The following is a 22,375-nucleotide window of genomic DNA, read 5'->3' as shown; positions in this document are numbered from 1 at the left end:
ACGAAGACGTTAATTCCCATGTAATCTAATTATTATTTAAAGTGATCTGGGGAATACTTCCAGATCTTTTCTTTGAGAGGGTGAGAAAGGATGTCTATGTAACTATCCCATGTTTCAAAAAAATTCTCAGTAAACTTCTCCTGCAGCGAGGTCTCCAACCACTGCTTATCAAAATATGAAAACGTTTTTCCTAAAAAGAGAGAAAAGGGCGGAGGCGCAGATTCTATATTTAATTGTAGAATACATTTTTTGGGCTACAGCTGATACAGCTATCAACAATTTCCGTACCCCTTGTGCTACTTGAGTACCTTCAGGTAACATGCCAAATATTGCCCAAAGTTGACCTTATTATCACAGAACTCAAAGTAAAATCCCAGAAACACAGAGATACAGAGCTGACACTGGATTTAACTATGATCAGCACACTGCAACTGAAATATCATCGCAAATAAATTGGTTATCAAACTAATTTGCAACTTACTTAAGAGAGAATTCTTAGCTGCTTAAACTTCTCATGCATGATGGATGAATATTATTTTTCTACACATACAGTATGTAAAAAAAAAGAAAGGAGAGTTAAGGTAGACTTACTTTTGTTAACTGTCTTTCTTCGAGGTCCGGGAGACAAATGGAGGGGGGCGGGGTAGGTGGTGTTATACCACTGGGCACAAAACAGTTAAGCTTTTAGGTATCTCAAGATGCTCCGGTCCTTCCCCCCTATATCCTGCCTCCATGCTCATGCTCCTCAGTTTTGTCAACAAGCCCAAGACAGGAGCAGGATAGAAGAGAAGGAAGGTATGGAACACACAAGAAAACACTCTCACAGATCATGGAAGGGAATCGGTGACCAATAGAAGAAACCCTTAGAAGCCAGATGCGTCAAGGTGGGTGCCCTGTGGACTCTATGGACCTCGAAGAAAGAGAATTAACAAAGGAAAGTCTACCATTACTCTTCTTTTCTTCTTCTGGTTCCATAGGACACCAAGAGGAGACAAAGGAAGCATCCTGGGAAGCGAATGTATTAAAGGCGTAGACAAAAGACCACATGGTAGGCTTGCACAACTCTTCTGCGGATGCACCGTGGCATGCTGCCCACAAAGGACCCACACAGCAAGTAGAATGAGCAGAGACTATAGCCGCCACAGGAAGGTCAGCCTGTGAGAAAGGCATGCAAAGCCATCGGGACAGAGTCTGCTTATCAGCTAGGAAGCCCATTTTGTTGAAGCCGTAGAGGACAAAGCAGGATTTCAATTTCCTGATGGGACTGGTACAATCCACGTAAATCTGGAGAGCAAGGATCACATCCAGAGAGGCCTCCTCAGCTGAGAAATACGGGGAGAGTAAGGTTGATACCATCAAATCTTTATTAAGGTGGTAATGGGACACTACCTTAAGAAGGTAATGCTGATTCGAAGTACCGTCCTTTCCAGATGAAAAATCAGAAAGGGAGAGCGTCCATAGCCAGAATTAATAGTCTCTTTGCTGTTAGTCACTGAGATATACTGAATCCAAAAGATCAAACGGAGGGTCCTGAAGTGCGTTGAGAACCACTGACAAATACCAAGGAGCAACTGGAGAGACAAAGGGAGGTTGAACATGGAGGACACCTCGAAGAAAGGTGCAAACATCCAGCAGTGGAGCAATCCTGCACTGGAACCAGACTGACAGAGCAGAGATGTGCACTTTGAGAGAGGCCAGACAGAGTCCAAGATCCAATCCAGCTTAAAGGTAGGCAAGGATCTGAGAAACTCTAAACACCAGGGGGTCGAAATGTCGGGTAGCGTACCACTGGAAGTACGTATGCCACACCAGGTAATAGATACGGGCGGAGGTTGGCTTACGCACTCTGAGTATGGTTTTAACCACGGAGCAAGAGAAACCTTTGGACCTCAGGGTGGATTCCTCAAGAGCCACACCGTCAAAGACAGACATGCTAGGTCCGGGTGGAGACAGGGACCCTGAGGCAGCAGGTGTGGTCATAGAGCAAGTGGAAAAGGAGCATCTATGGAGAGACTCTGAAGATCGGAGAACCAATGACACCTGGGCCATGCCGAAGTTACCATGAGGACGGTGCTCCTTCCTGCTTGAATTTTCGTAGAACCCGCGAAAGAAGTGAGACTGAAGGAAAGGCATACGGAAGACGGAAGTTTGTTCCACCTCATACCTAGGGCATCCACAAAAGCTGCTTCAGCATCTCTCAACCTGGACCCGTACACGGGAACCTTGTAGTTGTGTCGGGAGGCCATGAGGCCCACGTTCGGTTGGCCCCACTTGTGCACCAGGAGCTTTGGATGTAGAGATCACTCATAGGCATGAGGTAGTCCGCTTCCCAGTTAAGTATCCCTGGGATGAAGACCGAAGAGATGACCGGAAGATGGCATTCGGCCCACAGGAGAATGTGAGCCGCCTCATGCACCACCAACTGACTGCGAGTGCCACCCTAGGGGTTGAGGTAGGCCACTGCAGTGGCATTGTCGGATTGCATCTGGACCAGTCTGCCCTGCAAACAGTGAGGGCTCTGTAGGCCACTCGTATTTTCAGAACACTGAATGGTAGGCAGCTTTCTGCAGGAGTCTAACGGCACTGAGTGCTGTCCGGTCAATTCGCCCCATCCGTGGAGACTGCCATCTGTAGCCACCAGGATAAGGACAGTGGAGAGGACCATAGTCTGAAACCTGATCAGATGGGGTTGCCCATTCCACAGAATCAAGTCATTCAGGGGCCTACAGTGGAAGTGGGTGTACGCCACCATGTCAAAGGTAGAGACCATGGATCCCAGGACTTGCACGGCCTAGTGGATGGACACATAACGACTGAGTAGCAATTCGCTGCTGTGCGTATTCGCTGCTGTAGTGCTGAAATTTTGTCTGCAGGCAAGAAAAGCCTCTGGACCCGAGACTCCCAGATGTAGCATCCGTTATGAAGGCATGATGGATGACTTTTTCCAGTTGATGAGCCAACCATGTTGCTGTAGTAAGGCAATAGTCAGCTGGAGATAGTTTTGCAGGAACTGTGGGGTGTGCGCCAGAAGGAGCAGGTCGTCCAGATAGGGATAGTAGTCTGATTCCCTGGCGAAATAGCTGTGCCGCCATAACTGCCATTACTTTGGTAAAGACCCTGGGCGTAGCAGAGAGCCCAAAGGGTGGGGGCCGGAAACTGGTAATGTTGCTGAAGTATAGCAAACCGCTGGAATCATTGATGAGAGGGTGTAGTCTTTGAAGAAGTCGTTTGTCTGGGAAAAAACTGACCTTTAGCTTTACCTTTAGCTTTACCTTTACAATACAATACCTTTATTTGTCATTAACAAGACAACAATGACCACACGTTCTAGAGCAATCTGCTCAGCTACAGTACAGTTCCCAAACCCTACTGTGATCCCATGAATCAGAACACTTTGTACTATACTTCGATAAAACCTAACTAACGTGTTCGTACGCAGGCAGACAGCCTTAAGTCCCCTTAAAAAGAAAAGACGCTGCTGTGCCTTCTTGATCAAAAAGGTGCAATTTAAGGACCATGTTACATTCAATATACATGCCCAAAAATTTAAATGAATCCACCTCCTCAATAGGCATACCATCTAGGAGTACATGAAGTAACGGTCTTCTACTGCCTCGCCTAAAATCAATTACCAACTCCTTCGTTTTGGTGGTATTTAGTAGTGAGGAGCGGATTCGGTTTTACTCGGTTCTCAAAACGGCATCTTATTGGCTATCCAAAACACGTGACATCCGTGAGCCAATAAGATGCCGTTTTGAGAACAGAGTAAAACCGAATCCGCTCATCACTAGTATTTAGGAGCAAATTTTTTTTTCCATTCTGATAATTGAAAAACCACATGCCTATAAGCTTCCTTATCATTATTACTTATCAGACCGACAACAGCCGTATCATCAGCAAATTTCATCACCTTAACAAACTCAGAAGCTGAAAAATAGTCATGAGTAAAGAAGTAACATAATAATGGGCTCAGGACGCACCCCTGTGGTACACCAGTTTTTACCTGAACCTCACTAGACACAAATTTACCTAACTTAACCACTTGAGGTTTGTCAGTCAAAAAATGTAAGATCCAATTGCACATAAACCCGTTTAAGCCTAAATTAAATAGCTTAAAAAACAAAGATACTGGTATTATAGTATTAAACGCGGAACTAAAATCCACAAATAAAATTCTGACATATGTCCCCTTCTTCTCAAAGTGGTTCTGCGCCTGGTGTAAGACAACCAAAACAGCATCATCCGTAGAACGGTTCTCCCTAAAAGCAAATTGAAAGGGATCAAAATAGGCAGTAAAATGAGATCTAATATGACTTAACATCAGGCGCTTCGAAGCACTTCATAACTAACGATGTCAAAACAATAGGGCGATAGTCATCCAGACATTTAGGCACATTCTTTTTAGGTACAGGAATAATGGTCGTAATTTTAAAAGATTTAGGAATTATACAGACCTGTAGTGAATTATTAAATAGCAACGTAAAAATCCCAGCTAACTGATCACTACACTCTCTGAAAAATTTTCCTTGAATCCCATCTGGACCAGCAGTTTTACCTATGCTAACACCACGTAGGCAATTAAGAACATCTTGCTCATCAAGTACTATGGTCTAGTCTCAACAGCTTTGACAATAGTTAAGTTATTCTTGTCAAATCTGGAATAAAAAACATTTAGATCTTCCACCAGAGGGCTTTTAACTACAGTAGACTCCACCTTTTTAGGTTTTTAATCGGTAATATCTTGCAAGCTCTGCCACATACTCCTAGAATCATTACACTGTTTAAATTTGTCCTTCATTCTTTTAGAAAACTCAATTTTTCCCTCTCCTCAAATCGGACCTAGCTGCTGAATACACTACTCTATCCCTCATTTTAAAAGCCCTATCCCGAGCCCTTATTAAGAAACGCATTTCAGCGTTCAACCAGGGTTTCTCGTTTGCATAAACTTTGAAACTTCGCTTTAATGTTACACTCTCTACACAGCAGCTTATATAGCCTAACACCATAGTCGCTAGAAGATCAACATTTATAGACCCGCCCATTCACGGACTCCTCAATTAACAACTCCCAATTTGTAAATGCTAAGGTGTCCTGTAACCTCTCCACAGCATTTTCTGGTCATACAACGACAGATCTTTTGGTAGGCCTAACACGCCTAACCAAGGGTTTATACATAGGGATCAAAAATAGGGAAACATGATCTGAATTCCCAAAGTGCAGTAGAACAACAGTCTCATAGGCAAGGTCCATGTTTTATAAACTTGATCCAAAATGTTACCACAATGTGTAGAAAACTTGTGAGTAAAAGGAGCAAGTCCATGGAGTAGAGGCCAAGGACAGGAAAGCCATCCTGGCTGCTGCCAGTGTAGCCACAATTTTGTCCAATTCCTTTTTTTAATTTCAGTACTTTTTTATATTGGTTTTTAATATTGATACATACATACATACATATAACAATACATACAACAATCTATCTACAGTCTCCTTTAGGGAAAAAGATGACGTGATAAAGAGGGTGGAGGATTTAACTAAATTTCAGTGGTGGAATCTCCCACTTGGCACAGTCAGCCGCTGGAACTGGGTAGAAAGTTAATTACTTAGGGAGCGGAAATTTTTACGAAGGTTATTCCAGGCTTCAAGTCTGAGTTCCATAAAATGTTCAGATTGAAGAAATTCAGTTTTTGACTACTTTTTGGCACTTAAATATCAGAGAATTTTTAGATTCAGGAGAAGGCTCCTCTTCCTCTATTTGAAGGATAGATTTGACAGCTCTTACAAGGACAGGTACATCCAATGGAGAGGGAGGGAGACTACCGGAGAGAAATATCAGCATCCTCTTCCTCGCCAGATGATGCCTCTGAATCAGTATGTGTAGAATAAGAAGGAGGGACAAAACGCCTAGTGGCCTTAGAGGGCAAGGGCGTGTCTTCCTGTAAAATCTGTTGGAAAGCTGTAGAGGTTTGTTCCAGGCTTTGTATGGAGGTAGAAATCACATCCACCCAGGAGGGAGACATAGCTGGGACTGGTTAGTACAAAGGCATTACTGTAACACATACCACAGTTCATACAACTTGTTTGTGTTCACAATCTTTTTTGGGAGTTTCAATTCTGTAATAATTAATATAAAGCAGTGCAAAATAAGTTAATTAATTACATTAACATTTTAGCATAAGCACACGCAGAGTCAATTCCAAAGTTTTTCTGCCACTGGATGCTTGTTTTATTTTTTAGGATACATATGATTTGCTTAGGTTCAAGGTTGAAACAATCCCCAATCCTTCGCAAAATATATTGTGGGAAGCCTGCTATACAAAGGAGTACACACGGGTAGTAGGCACATAGGAGTAGGCACTGCTAAGTTGACAATATGAAAAATACTTTAAACCCCAATACTTTACAATACAAATTATGTAAAATTCCAATCTTTATTGGAAGTTGTTCCTTGAAATAATTTATTAAACATGATTTGTGGCAGTATAAGATTAAAAACAATTACAATGAAATTTACAATACTAAGGCAATTAATGTGGAAGAGAATGTTACTGTGTGTAGCTTCAGCAATTACCATACACCTGCATATGAATTTTTGTTGTTTTCGTTCTAAGAGTTTAAGGAAAATATATTCACCTTTAATAGGTTTGCATGTTAAAAGATAGCTTGGCAGGAGAAAGTAACATTTTCACACGCTGCTGAAGAAAAGAAATGGCTGCTGCCACAGCAGGTCTTGCAAGCTGTTAGATGCGGATTAAACAAATCAATGACAGATATTTTCACCTTCTAATATTGCGCACTATTTACATCACCATGACGTTGCCATAGAGAATGTTACTAACACCAAGCACACTTTTCAGTTCCATTTTGAAAGTACATATAAGTGTACCACTGCAAGAATTATAATAAAAAAAAAAGACATTTTATCAACCTCAGCACTGAAAAAAGGTAGCATACATAATCATAGTAGCTTCCTCATCACTGTATGTTTATTCAGGGCAAGTGCTTTTCATAAGTAAACTTAGGCAAATGTCTAGATAGCCACCATTTCAGGGGCCCATTAAAAACTTTTTTAGTGATTTTAAGCACCACAAAGTCTCCATAGCTGCTGCTACTCTTGCCTCCAACTGCAATGATAATCCAAAAATATACCCACTTTGCTAACCAGGGCTACCCAAACTAAAATGATCCACATTGCTCACTCCTAAAAATCATCCATGCCCTGGTATAAAGTGATAACATCTGAGCTGGGGATGCAGCTAAAATGCCGTCAAGTCGGGATCCCGGCTTTCAGGAGGCCGACGCCGGAATCCCAACAGCTGGCAGACACCCTCTCATAATTCCCACTCAGTTGGTGGCACACCAGCAGGCCCTAAGCGTGACAAGCGCAGCGGGCCCACAAGTGGATTCGCTGCCTCGGGGTCGGTATTCCGCCAGAATGGGATGCCGCTGTCGGTAACAATTGCATTTAAAATTACAAGCTTCTTTTTTTTTTTTTAGGTACTGCAGAGAGACTGATAAATGCAGGTATTAGTATGAAGTCAGTCAAAGTAAAAGGAACACTCGGCTATAAAATCCAGTGCAATAGTACCCCTATTGTACAAATAAGCACTAGTTACAGCTGTGACATTGCTTTAGTAAGCAAAATCTGTAGTGAACATTGGGGGTCATTCCGAGTTGTTCGCTCGTTGACGATTTTCGCAACGGAGCGATTAAGGCAAAAATGCGCATGCGCATGGTACGCAGCGCGCATGCGCTAAGTATTTTAGCACAAAACTTAGTAGATTTACTCACGTCCGAACGAAGAATTTTCATCGTTGAAGTGATCGGAGTGTGATTGACAAGAAGTGGGTGTTTCTGGGCGGAAACTGACCGTTTTCTGGGAGTGTGCGGAAAAACGCAGGTGTGCCAGGATAAAACGCAGGAGTGGCTGGCCGAACGCAGGGCGTGTTTGTGACGTCAAACCAGGAACGAAACGGCCTGAGCTGATCGCAGTGTAGGAGTAAGTCTCGAGCTACTCAGAAACTGCTAAGAATTATTTATTCGCAATTCTGCTAATCTTTCGTTCGCAATTCTGCTAAGCTAAGATACACTCCCAGAGGGCGGCGGCCTAGCGTGTGCAATGCTGCTAAAAGCAGCTAGCGAGCGAACAACTCGGAATGAGGGCCATTATGTTTTACTGCAAAATTCTTTTAACCAAGCATAAACTACTTACATTGGGTACAAAATAATTTCTGTATGGTGCGTAATACACAGCAGGCTTCATGAAGCTATTACTGTATGTAATGCACATGTACAGACAATGAGATTTGTCTGTAAAAGAGTGGTGATGTGAAAGGTGATATTCTGTGTCAGTATATATAAGAAAGCAGCTGAGGACTGGAGTATTACCTGAAAAGGCATTACTGTAGTATCTAGAGAGGGTCTGCATGATATCTTTAGAATGCTGGGTCCACGGTGCAATTTTCCTGTACGTTTTCACTCTGTGAACAAGCTGGGAGCCACCATATTGTAGAGACAATGTGTCACCATGATCCTCATATAGCTCTTCAAATAATCTGCAGAAAATAAAGAAGGCATCCCTATAACAAAGGCGTAGTTTCCAAATGAACCTCCATAAAAAATGGATTTCTTCCCCACTCCAACTCACATATATAGCACTAACCAAGTTTTTTTTTTTTATTCTTGCCTCACCAATTTTAATGCCACAATTGTAGAAATTCCAGTTTCTCTTGTAATTGCACTCCAAAATCAGATTCAAATATAGGTAGAAATGTGTTGTTTTAAATGTTATATTCGTCAGACTAAAGAAGTACATAAAAGTGTACCACTGCAAGCATTATATTAAAAAGATAATCATTATAAAATCTAGACATATTCATGGGAGATCTTTTTCATACTTTACCAGCCACATGGACTACGTGGAATAGTAACCTGTCTGAAGCACTAATGGGGCCTGTTTGTGGCAGAAAAGTAACAAAGTACCGCCCAAAAAACAAACAAAAAAATGGTGTCTACCTGTTTTGTGTCAACCATTTCCATGTCAACCTTTTCTACTGTCTGTCTATTCCATGTCGACCTTTTGACCATGTCGACCATTAGTGGTAGACCTATTGACTGTAGACCTTTTTAGTGTAGATCTATAGACCAGATATCGTATTTTCTATACAGTGCTGAAAGCTTTGGTGACTGTGCATCAACAGGAATTGCTAGAAACATGTGATCTTTATTAACAAGAGGAGGCTTTTTTTTCTTTTTATGCTCTATCTGCATCCGAAATGCCACGTTAGCATGGCATTTTGTATGCAAATACAGTCGCAGTCATACACAGAATATAGGCATGCTGCATATCATTTGAATAAGCAGAAGCTGCTTGCGCGTCCTATTACATTACTTTGCGTCTAAAACACATTTTTGCGGAAAGGAAAAAATGCAAAAAAGGCGCTCCGCACTACCAAGTCACATGGCACTTAAGCGTTATGTGTAACGTTACTTGTAGCGCACTGAGCAAAGATGTAAGAGGACACATCTGTATGACCCTGGATGTTGGCTCAGTGACAGGGGCACTATGTGCCTTATCCATATCGGCGCTGCTATCTTAAAGATACAGTAGCACATCAATATCCAGGGCAATGTATACATGGTCAGCAGTGCTGACCGTTCCAACACCTGCAGCTATCTATATCGACAGTAGCAGGTGGCGTTGCCTTAACTCCACAGCAAGAACAGAGCTGTCCCTGACTGTGGAGGCATCCTAAGTCCTGGCTGCGCAGGAGATCCCGTATGGAGTCGGTAGTTGTCGATCAGTGTATAACGACCCTAGGTTAAAGTATGTAGACCAGGGACTTGGCATTCCATTAATTGGCACAACGGAAACCCTCTTGTCGTGTCTGCTATGAGTGCGGAGAGCCAGGTCACATAAGGCGGGCCTGTCCTTAAAAGTCAGAGCCTATGGAGTGTGGTGTGGCCAACACAAAGGCAATGTACCCAGTCTTCAGTACTATGGTACCCCTGGACTCCAGACCCCAATTGATGTGGGGGGAGGCAGTCAACTGACTGAATTTGTGTAGCTGTCCTGTGCATCACGGAGAATCGCCCTGGTACGCTATCCACTGCTACTGCTTAGGTGTCCCAATGAAACAAGATGCACACTAGTATCTTAAACCAGTCACATGTACAGTATTTTTCTTGCACTACATTGTCCTATCATCACTGTGCCATCCTGCTAATGATGTGCAGTTATATCAATACTTATGGCGTGCTATTAAATAGAAGCTGTTGGAGGAAAAAGACAAAACTACAGGGAGCCCACATAATCATAAGAGCAACTGCACGTTGCTGCCTTTTGCCATCTTCTTTTCATTTGTTCTGAATGAAAAATGTTTGAATATTAGATCCAGCTGGAAGTGTATTACAGTACATGTGACCATGTAATGTGTGAATAGGAATTAATATAATAAAGGAAACTCAGATAGTGTAGTGTTTTTCATGAAAGGAATAAACATTTCATTCTATGATAGAGTGTTAAATGAATAACTCAACAAATCTGCATTATCTGTTCTACTACATGTAAAGTGGAACAAGTGAAGCATGCACATTTATATCTAATTTCAAACAAACGAGGAGTTAGAGCCAGTTACAAGACAGATTAAGATGAGGAAGCATGCACCTGACTAATAGTAAATAAAATAAACAAAGAAACCCAAATTATTACATTCTGTAATGACTACATGGCATGCACAAAACTGTTTAATTATTCAGGTTGGGTTTTTTTGGGTAACACATTCAGGGGGCTATTCAATTAGCTTTGGCAATTTTGGAGTTATCAAATTCACCCCCCTGCGTATTCAATTGCGGGCCATTTTCGACCGTTTTTAAGGCATTTTTGCCAATGCCTTTTCACTTCTTTTTTTTTAGTGAAACGGCATTTGCGAAAAATGCCTCAAAATCGCAAGTGCGAAAACACATCGATTCGCCAGGCACCTCTCTCCCTGCAGCGCCTCCGCCCGCGTCCACAGACATGTCCCCCGCAGCCAGCTCCCCCCACCGGCCGTCGATCTCAGCTCCCCAGCCGCCCGCAGCACCGCTCCTCTCCTCACCTCAATCCGGCTTGTTTTCAAGTCGGATTCAGTTTGTCGGAAAGGGTGACAAAACCTGTCGGATTTGGCCCCATTTCTGACAGAAGCACGTGGATCTGCATCTATTCCGCCGATGGACGTGTCCAGCCCCTATTGAATAGGTCGGAACCGCTTCCGATCTATTTCTGTCGGAAGCTGCTGTCTTTCCGACAAGACGGCAGCTTCCAACAGTTATTGAGTACAGCCCAAAGTAATCAAGTGAAACCCAATCAACTCTTGAATGAATCATTTGTCCTTATTCTACTGTATCAGAAAATACTGAGCAACTGTATCTTAAAAGTGCATAGCATGAACAATGAAAAAATTCAATTCTGTGCATCGAAACAAATGTAAATTCTGTGCATCGAAACAAATGTCAATTCTGTGCATCGAAACAAATGTCCTTCAAAGACAGCCAAATATTCATATACTTCTATATGTTGTAACACATCAGAGGCTTAGCCCCACTTACCATGTCAGAAGGTGCTGTTTCCCTAAGATCTGTGTATCTCCATGGCAACCTGCAACATGCCTGAGCACTGCATAATAAGTGTGGCCATACTGAATTCTGTCATATAATCTCTCAAGTCCTAAAAGATCTCAGCAGCCATGATCACATGATCAGCTCAGTCTATGGCCTCTGACAGCACCCTATTTAAACCAGCTCTGGTTTTCATTCCACTGCCAGAACGTCCTGAGGATAGTACCAGGGCTCCAGTTGCATTCTGTACTGTTCCTGTTTTGCGCTTCTACTATCTCCAAGTACTCAGTGCTCTGCATGTTCTAGTCTCTGCAAGTAACCGGGTTCCTGTTCACCAACTTCCTCCAGTGCCTCAGCAGTTGTACCAGCAGCCCATCTGCTCTGGGGATCCTGCGATTTCCATGGAGGTTACCAGTTACATACTATACAGCAAATTAGTGACAGGTTTCCCTGTTCTGGGAGTCTTGTGGCTAGAGCTGGCTCTGCGACACGCAGAACTAGTTCCAGTGCTGCGCATCAGGGTGTAAGTTCCAGGTTTGTGCAACTGTGGCAAGTCCCACTTTTGGTTTTCAGAGTGCTGAGTCCAGGTTCCAGTTTCAGGGCTGGGGTCAGGGTGAGGTTTCAGGGTTGGCAGCATCGGTTAGCTAGCAGTTTTCAGTTCATTACTGACATCTACTAAATCGTTCAGAGTAGTGTGCCTGAGGTCAGGTCGGGGGTTGAGTTCAGCACAAACGATTCCAGGTTTTCATGTTTGCGATTTCCAGTTCCATATCCTGGCGCAGCTTCTGGTCAAAGGAATCCATCCAAAACTGCTAATGTTCTCTGGCTATCTGAATTCCCACCATGAACAAGAATCTCATAAGACTCTTCGCTTCACCTAGGCTGCAATCAGGCCTAAGGGTCCTGAGAGTGAACACCAAAAACTTACAACCATGACATATGTATTCTACAGTATGTGGTGTTCTCTGTCTTAAAGATTTGTGTTTCTGAGTCACTAACCACATCTTTCAATTTACTCAACGCAAAATCAATTCCTTTCAGTTCATCTGGGAGACAATGGGCTCCCTCCCTTGTGGGAGCGGATTTTAAGCCTTAATACAGGCATTCCCAACCACGGTCCTCAAGGCACACCAACAGTGCAGGTTTTAGTGATATCCAGGCTGCAGCACAGATGGTTAAATCAAAATAACTGAGCAACTAATTAAGGCACCTGTGCTTAAGCCTGGATATCACTAAAACCAGGACTGTTAGTGTGCCTTGAGGACCGTGGTTGGGATTGCCTGCCTTAATAGAATTAGCTATTTAGTGCCTACTCCTCAGCCTTCCCACTTCATTGTTTCCAGTGTCCACCAGATGAACTAAGAGGAATAGATTTGACAGAGGAATAGATTTACAGTGAGTATAAAATCTTTTTTTTTTTTTTTTCTATAAGAAAAAAAGTGTTGGTTAGAAATTAGAATTAACTGTTTTATTGTCCCCCGATTTTCATCTTATTAACTCTGTACCAACACATCTCTTGGTCCAGTCCCAATACACACCATCTTAAAATGTACATATATGAAAATTATACCAATGTGACAAATGTTCAAAGGAAAGTTTTATTAGTTGCTGCAAATCAAACTTACTGTTACAAGGTGCCATATAATCAGTGCTATTTTTCTAGAAAAATAGGTTCAGGAACTCCCAGGGAGGGCAGAGGTGATGGTAATGTGGGAAGAGCTACAGTCGGCTGGGCACCTTTGTAAGAATAAATAATTTTCCTTTGTAAGAATAAAGAATATATAGCGCACATCCCAAAAGGATTTGTGGCCTTGCTGCAAGGGGTGTGGCCTTTTAGGAAAAGACTACATCATAAACCACCATCCATAACTGCCATTTTTAAAAGCAAAAGTGTGGAAACTGTAAAATTTTGGAAAGGTGTGCACAAAGTTCCAAATAACTGCCCTGCACAACTGATCAACAGAGACACCCTGCTGCGCTGCTCACAGCCCTCGTAGATGTGCACTAATGGGATCTAGAACCGTTTGTCTCACAGACAAATAAGCACATCTAAAATAGAAATAAGCACATATATAAAATAAAACAGATGGAAAACAGAAGGACGTCAAACTAACAAAACATAGAAAACTGAAGAACTAATATAAATAACAAATGTGAGTTCACTTACTCTTTATATCATTCACCTCCTGACTGTTGAATCTGATAAAATAACACTGAACTTTGGACGTTTCAAAAAACATCCATTTTACCAACACATGCTTTTGACTGTATTTTTGTATTTTGTTTTTTATGCAAAGCTGCACCAATGCAATTTTACCTAAACACTTAAAAGTCCTTTCTGAATCACCATTGCTTTTTAACCCCCACTCACAATTCCCCCATTTCTTACAGTCCAAATACATTTCTGCACCCATTTTATATATGCTTTTGATTTACTTCAAACTAAATTTACACCCATTGAGCTTACACTGCTTTTCTCACCTGCATTTCTGCAATTCTTCTGCTATGATTCCCTTACAGCCTCCATTCAAACTTCCAGTTTCCCTCACCTATTTACCTACTCCACACTATGGGGGTAATTCAGACCTGATCGTAGATGTGCTAAATTTAGCATATCTACGATCAGCTTCCCTGACATGCGTGGGGACGCTCAGAACGGGGCTAGTCCGCCCCGCATGTCAGGGTCTGCCCAGGCGCACAAGAACAAAAGCATCGCACGGCGGCGATGCTTTTGTACTTGAATAGTAGCTCCCCACCAGCACAGCTCCTGCGCGCTGGCAGGGAGCTACCAGTCGCTGTGAGGGTCGCATCGGTTGCGTGGGACGTCGCACAGCCGCCGTAGTCCGCCCCCCCAACGGTCCGGGCGGAACCGCACCCCCTAAGCAGCGGCCAGACGCCGCCGGCCCACCCCCTCCCGCCCAGCGACTGCCTCTGCCTGTCAATCAGGCAGAGGCGAACGCAGGGCTGAGGCAGTCGTTGGCTGTCTGGCATGAGTCAGCGCACTGCAGCGCCGGCACATGCACAGTTCAGACCTGAACGCTGCTGTGCGAAAACGCACAGCAGCGATCAGGTCTGAATTAGCCCCTATGTCAAGGCTTCCTTCTATTCCCCACATCACCCAGTGTCTACCTAATCGTGTATCTTGCCCCCTGTATACACCTAAATCCTTCTCCCCTAGTCTTCTACAACCTTCACCTTTCTTCCCTCCACTGTCTCCTCTCCACCCATCTGTTTCCTTTCCCCTCCTTTCCTGTTACCCCACTTTCATTCACCTCTGCCCCATGGTCCTACTTCCCCATGACTCAACCCTGTTCCCTCCCTCCTTTCCCTGTCATCTCCCCACACCCCCATCCATATCACACTGAACTCCTTCCCTGCCCACCTCTTGCAGTTTCCCAACTTAGCTCAGGCACACGTACCATCACTACTTTCTCATCATCCCTGCCCTCAAAGTTAATCTCACCTCAACACTACAGCAATCCTGATAATCTCATTCACATCTCTCCCTAAAACTCCCACCCACTATCCTGTGCCCGCTGGAATACCAGATCTGTTTGTAACCAACTGGTCCCCACTCATGAACTTTTCATTTCCAACTCCCTGCACCTACTAGCCATTACTGAAACATGGATTACTCCATCTGACACTACTTCTCTTGCTGCTCTCTCTGCTGGGGGCCTCACATTCACACACACCCAATGGCCTGGGGGTCGCCATGGGGGTGGTGTTGGGGTCCTTTTTTAGTTACTCCTACCAACTCATACCGCCAGAACCGTCCCTTGCATTCTCTACATTTGAAGTCCATGCTATACGCCTCTTTCAACCAGTCCATCTTAGAGAAGCTGTCATTTACCACCCCCGTGGCACTGCCTCCAAAATTCCTCGACAACTGGGCTTCCTCACTTCCTCTCTTCTGACATTCCCTCCATTATCCTAGGGGATTTCAATATCCCTATCGATATACCCAGAAAATCCCCTGCATCTAAACTCTCTCCCAGTGGACCTCCTCATCCTCCCATGTGAATGGGAGCTCACTGGATCTGGTCTTCACTACCGCTGTGATCTGATTTCTCCATTTCCCCTTTCTGACCACCACCTGCTCTCCTTTAACCTATCTCTCTCTGCTTCCCCATCTCTACCTCCTAAGGCTACCATCGCTAAGCGTAACATTGAAGCTATTGACACCACATTCCTATCCTTCCTGTTTGACTCTACTCCCTCTTTCTCTCTCTCATGTCTTGAACAAGCCACTTCCATATACAAAGCATCCCTTACTTCTGCTCTAGACTCTGTCGCTCCACTAACCACTATTCACGCTCGCAAATTAGCACCTCAACCCTGACACACCAAATGCACCAGATATCTTCAAAATGCTCACGTACTGCTGAGCGACACTGGAGGAACCACGCTCTAAGGCAGACTTCCTTCATTTTAAACTTATACTCTCATCATTCAGTGCTGCCCTTTCCCTCGCTAAACAGTCATACTTCAAGAACCTCATCTCCTCCCAGTCTTCTAACCCCCGACGCCTTTTTGCCACTCTCAACTCACTCCTCTGTATATAATGTGCTCTACCTGGCGCAATGTGTATAACGTGCTTTGCCTGGCGCAATGTGTATAACATGCTCAGCCTGGTGCAATGTGTACAGGAGGTTCTACCTGGTGCAATGTGAATTGGCACTATGTGGCCACACCCCTTCCTCACGAAGCCAAGCCCATACATTTTTTGCTGCGCGCCTTCGGCACACACTGTCCATGCTTCCTTATTTCGGAATATGGGAGGGGGAGAACCAATTCACTTTCTGACAAAGGGTGCCAAAATGTCTAGTTACATCTCTGGTGCAGAGTGCCCTGTATGCTACAAGAGGAAAGCAAGAGAAAGACAAAATACCCTTGTGTGGAAGCACTCTTTGTAAATTATGATTATTAAATGATGAAGAGGAGGACCATTTGAAGTCCTTCCTCTTGATGGATTGATTAAAACTTAACTTTTATTAATTGGCTATGAATTCACTGTGGGGTGAACAAAATATAGAATATTAAAAATTATAAATGTAAGAATCTAGATTGCCATTGTAACAAATATGGTTCTAGATATAACAGGTGAAAATATTGTTGTTATAATTATATATGTATAGGAATCATAATGTGTGCACGTCACAGAAAGGATCGAAGTATGGAGTAAGCTCTGAAGAAAATAGTACAAGAATGTCCTGTATGCTACACAGCCCTGCAGCACTGTTACACCCCTCGCAACACTTTTGTAGTGTCCAAACCAAGTCGTGTGTTTTTATATTTGGATCATTAATAAGAACCTTCATTCCGATGAAACCTAGAAAAGGACAGGTAGGACCCAAATTTTTTAAAGTGAGGGATCTCTGGGACCCACTTTTTTCGGCTTAGCGCGATCACTGACTTGTCTCTCCTATTCATAAAAAACCTACCCTTGATCTAAACACTCTCTCCAACTACCGACCCATCTTTCTCCTCCCTTTTGCCTCCAAACTTCTTGAACGTATTGTCTACAACCGCCTCATTGTCTTTCGGGGTCATTCTGAGTTGATCGCACATAGCAACTTTTTACTGCTCCTGCGATCAACCTGACGCCGCCTATGGGGGAGTGTATTTTAGCATAGCAGGGCTGCGAACGCTTGTGCAGCCCTGCTATGCTAAAAAGGTTTCACGTAAAACAAGACCAGTCCTAGACCTACTCACCATTTCGGACGGATCCAGTGATGCAGGTCCTGGATTTGACGTCAGACATCCGCCCTCAAAACGCATGGACATGCCTGCGTTCGCTGGACCACTCCCGGAAAACGGTCAGTTGACGCCCCAACACGCCTTCCTCTTGTCAATCTTCTTGCGGTCGCCGCTGTGACCGCTTTCCTCTTTCCCGGCGCCGTTGCCTGGCGTCAGCCGTCGCCGGGCAACGACGCGCGTGAGCAGTGCGCATGCACAGTTCTGACCCGATCGCACCACTGCGAAGAAGTGCAGCGTGCGATCAGGTCGGAATGACCCCCTTTCTTGCCTCAATGACCCTTTCCAGTCTGGCTTCCGTCCTCTCCACTCCACTGAAACTGCCCTAACAAAAAACTGCAATTACCTCCATGCTGCCAAATCTAAGGGCCACTACTCCCTGCTTATTCTTCTTGACCTCTCTTCTGCTTTTGACACTGTGGACCATCCTCTCCTTCTGCAAATCCTTAACTCCATTGGGCTGCATGATACTGCCCTCTCTTGGCTGTCTTCCTACCTCTCTGACCGTTCATTCTCGGTCTCCTCTCATGACTCCACCTTCCCCTCACTTCCACTAACTGTAGGTGTCCCCCAAGGTTCTGTCCTTGGTCTGCTCTTTTTCTCTCTCTATATGTCCTCATAAGGAGAGCTCATTAGTTATTTTGACTTCCAATATCATCTCTATACTGATGACACTCAAATCTACTTTTCCTCCCCGGACCTCTCCCCCACTCTCCTCACTCGTATCTCCAACTGTCTCTCTGCTATCTCTTCTTGGATGTCGCAACACTTTCTTAAACTGAACATGTCTAAGACTGAGCTGATCATCTTCCCTCCCTCCCGCATAACCTCACCTCCCACAATTTCATTATCTATTGATGGCACTACTATCTCCTCTAGCCCCCAAGTGCGCTGTCTTGGAGTAGTCCTTGACTCCTCCCTCTCCTTCAAACCACACATTCAGCACCTCTCACAAACCTGCTGTCTTCATCTAAAAAAATATTTCCAGGATCAGACCCTTTCTGACCCAGGATACTACGAAGACCCTTATCCACTCACTGGTCATCTCCATTTTAGACTACTGTAATCTCCTCCTGAATGGCATCCCTGAAAAACACCTCTCTCCACTCCAATCTAACCTCAGTGCTGCTGTCTGGCTCATCTTCCTGACCAAACGCACTTCGTCCACCTACCCTCTCCAAAAAGCCCTTCACTGGCTTCCCTTTTAGAATCCATTTCAAGCTTCTCACACTCACAAAGCCCTCACTCACTCCACTCCCATTTACATCTCTGACCTTATCTCCCTTTACACTCCCACTTGTCCTCTTTGCTCTACTAATGCACGCCAATTCTCCTGCCTACTGATTACTTCCTCCCACTCCTACCTCCCAAGATTTTTCACGTGCTGCTACCTTTCTCTGGAATTCCCTACCTCTCCCGTTCAGACTCTCCACCTCTCTACAAAACTTCAAACGGGCTCTCAAGACCCACTTCTTCACCAAACCCAGTTGTCTCTCATCCTAAACCCTCTGTTCCACACTCTCTGTGCACCCCGTCTGTGTCACCCCTATCTGTCTACCCCTCCCCTTTAGAATGTAAGCTCTCACGAGTAGGGCCCTCTTCCCTCATGTGCTTATCCTTTTCTTACTTTAATAGTCTTCAACTGCACCAAATTCTACGTTTTTTTGCCACCTGATACTTATTTCAGTGTCATCTGCTGATGTAGCTACGTTTATTTACCCTGTACTTTTCCTATATTGTCTTCAACTGTAAGTTGCTGTTTTCCTGTTATGATTATTTATGTACTCAGCAACTGGGCGCTGCGGAACCTTGTGGTGCCATATATATATATATATATATATATATATATATAGGGTAATAATGATGAAAATCCACTAGCCAATGGACTGCTCAGAAGCTGGCTAGCCTTGCTTGTGAGCTTCAAACAATACTAAGAGACTACCTGTCTTGTGAAAGTACAGGTTTCTACGTAACCTTATGTCTACCACCTGAAGTGGTTCAAAAGGAGATTTTTATAACAACTACAAAACCAGCTTCAGATCCCATGTTGGAACCTGGAGAACATACGGAGACTGAATCCTACCAACCCCTGCAAAAAAGTCTACAACTTGGACAGCAATGCTAATCTCCTCTGAAGAATAGATAAGGACAAAATTTAGCCCTTCAAAGAAGCTATGTGTACACTTGGGTCTAGCCTTCCTGTAAGTGACAAAGACTACATCGCACCCTGAACAGAGAGGCCATCAACCCCCTGTGCTCACACCTCCCAATAAATGTTTTCCAGACCCTATGATAGATGGCAGCTGTCACAGGCATCCTAGCCTTAATCATAGACTGAACCACCACGTTTAAGAACCCTCTAAGATCTCAAGATCTGGGTTTCAAGTGCCGTGCCGTTAAAGCCAGACACTGCAAACTTGAGTGAAATGGTCAGTGAGTGAGCAGATAATCCCTGATGGGAAGGTGACAAGTGGGTTCCACCAGCATGGACAACAGATCGGCATACTATATCCTTCTCAGGTTAATCTGGGGCCACAAGAAGCACATGCGTCCTCTCTCTCCTGATCTGCTGGCGGACCTTTGATAACTGGAATTGGTGGAAACAGATAAACCAGTTGAAACAACCAAGGTGCTGTCAATGATCTCTATCTTGCTTCATAACAGAAAATATTTTTGTTTAACATGGGGGCCATCAAATATACTGTATCTAAGGAACCTCCCCCTAGCAAACCACAATCGAAGTGAACACCCTCTGATGAAGTTTCCACTCTCCTGAATGAATCTTGTGCTGACTCAGAAAGTAGGCCTCCCAATCTTCCACCCTCGGAATAAACGCTGAGATGGCCCAAACAAACATCTCTGCCCATCTCATTGTTCAGGAGGTCTCTGACATTGCTAGATAGCATTGCGTGCCACCCTGGAAGATTATGTATGCTACCACCATAGAATTGTCCAAATACATCGTAAGAGTATGCCCTTGTAGGAGGTTCTGATCCTGAATCAAAACACTGAACACTGCCCTTATTTCAAAAATATTGATTGAAAGAGTAAACTCCTTCCTGGGCCAGCTGCCCTGGAACTGCATCCCCAAGGTAAGTACACTTTAACAAGATAAACTGGCATATTTGGTGACCAGAGACCAGTCCCAAAATGACAACTGGCACAGCCTTGTCAGATTTGACAACCTTCTATGTCTCATGTATCTCAAGATTTCCCTGCCCACATCCAATGTTATCCAATTATGCTAAGAAATACTGGGGGTCATTCCGACCCGTTCGCACGCAGTGGTTCTTCGCTGTGGTGCAAATGAGTCGGAAATGCGCATGCGTTAGAGATTAGGGGGCTGATTCAGACCTGACTGGAGCTGCGCTAGCTGGAGGCTACTCCTGAAGTACAAAAGCATTGCTGCTGTGCGATGCTTTTGTACTTGTGTGACGGGGCAGGGACTGACATGCGGGGCGGGCTAACCCTGTGCTGGGCATCCCCCTACATGTCAGTATGACTGATCGTAGATGTGCTAAATTTAGCACATCTACGATCAGGTCTGAATCAGTCCCTATATCTTGAATGAGTCTACATATAAATGATATTTCAACCCTTTCAGACTGAGCAAGAGCTGTCCGATTTTTGAACCAGAAAAAGGTTGGAGTAGAGCTCCAACCATTCTTAACCTGTGGCATCAGTACAATGGGGCTAATTTAGACCTGATCGCTCGCTAGTGTTTTTTTGACGTCCAGCGTTCGCATAGTTGCCACCCACTGGAGAGTGTATTTTAGCTGTGCAAGTGCAGCTGAGCGGTACAAAAAAAACCAAACTTTGTGCAGTTTCTGAGTTGCCCAGAACTTACTCAGCCGCTGCGATCACTTCAGCATGTCCGGGACTGGAATTGACGTCAGACACCCGCCTTACAAACGCTTGGACACGCCTGCGTTTTTCCAACCACTCCCTGAAAACGGTCAGTTGACACCCACAAACGCCTTCTTCCTGTCAATCTCCTCGCGATCGGCTGTGCAAATGGATTCTTCATAAAATACATCGCATAGCAACGATCCCATTTGTACCCGCGCGACGCACATGCACATTGCGGTGCATACGCATGCGCAGTTCCGACCCGATCGCAGTGCTACAAAAAACGCTAGCGAGCAATCAGGTCTGAATTACCCCCAATGACTCTTGATGCCAGCAGTGCTAGCACTGCCAGTTTCCAGCCTACTATTCTGACAGGGTTTTTTGGCAGAGGAGAAGAAAAAAAAATGCAGCAGTTGAGAAATGTATCCTCTGGAAACCACACTTCTGACCCAAGATCAGAGGTTGATCTGAACCAGGTGTCCCCGAATTGAAGCAGATGAGGCCCAACTACCAGAGTTCCTGAATCGCCTTGCAAAACATCACACTGAATACATGTTTCCAGGCTTGGTTCTTGAACATTTAGTTGCCATGGCCATGCAACCCCTGGCATATTCCCTGCTATAGGCCCCTGTCTGTCCCCTGGAGGATAGAGCCCGAGACTTTAAAAGGAAATTAAAATGCCTAAACTTAGGAGTTTTCCCTAGGAGGTAATACTGTAAAGTAAGGACTCTTATCTCTTGTTGCCTGGGGAATTATTCAGTACAATTCTAGAAAAAACAGCCTCTTATCTTCAAATTGAATCACTTCCGGGGTTTTTGCCGATTCCAGGTCTGCCTACTATTAACCACAAAGATCGTTTGGCAGAAATTTCTAAAGCGGTTATGCTTGAAGGAAAAGAGGCTGTATCCACAGATGCATGGCTCATATAGAGAGAGGCTTGTTTAGCATTATCCAGCATGACAAACATAAAAACATACAGCGGGATGTAATGGAGTCCGAGATCAACGGACATTTCTATAAAGGGGCAGTCACATACAAGGTATGATTTTGCCTTGTAAGTGTTCGCCCCTCCGGAAATCTCAGACTCCATTACATCCTGTCGATAGAATTTGACAGTAAATAAGAACAACTTTGTCCATTTTCTTTGCCCCTTTTATAACCACATTTAAAGTAGTAGGTC

At 44.2% G+C, this 22,375-nt stretch overlaps 1 protein-coding gene across 6 annotated transcripts in view; it reads right to left on the bottom strand.

The window, feature by feature from the left end:
• The window catches only part of FIG4 (FIG4 phosphoinositide 5-phosphatase), a 665,438-nt gene that overhangs the window by 329,159 nt on the left and 313,904 nt on the right, over positions 1-22,375 (bottom strand). For all 6 annotated transcript variants that reach the window (XM_063917119.1, XM_063917117.1, XM_063917120.1 and 3 more), the window contains exon 16: positions 8,383-8,549. In XM_063917119.1, the coding sequence (XP_063773189.1) occupies positions 8,383-8,549 (167 nt within the window). The remainder of the gene's footprint in view (positions 1-8,382; positions 8,550-22,375) is intronic.

The sequence above is a fragment of the Pseudophryne corroboree genome, chromosome 4, assembly GCF_028390025.1.
Source record: "Pseudophryne corroboree isolate aPseCor3 chromosome 4, aPseCor3.hap2, whole genome shotgun sequence".
In the NCBI taxonomy this organism is placed as follows: domain Eukaryota; kingdom Metazoa; phylum Chordata; class Amphibia; order Anura; family Myobatrachidae; genus Pseudophryne; species Pseudophryne corroboree.
This window is presented reverse-complemented; position numbering and strand designations above follow the sequence as displayed.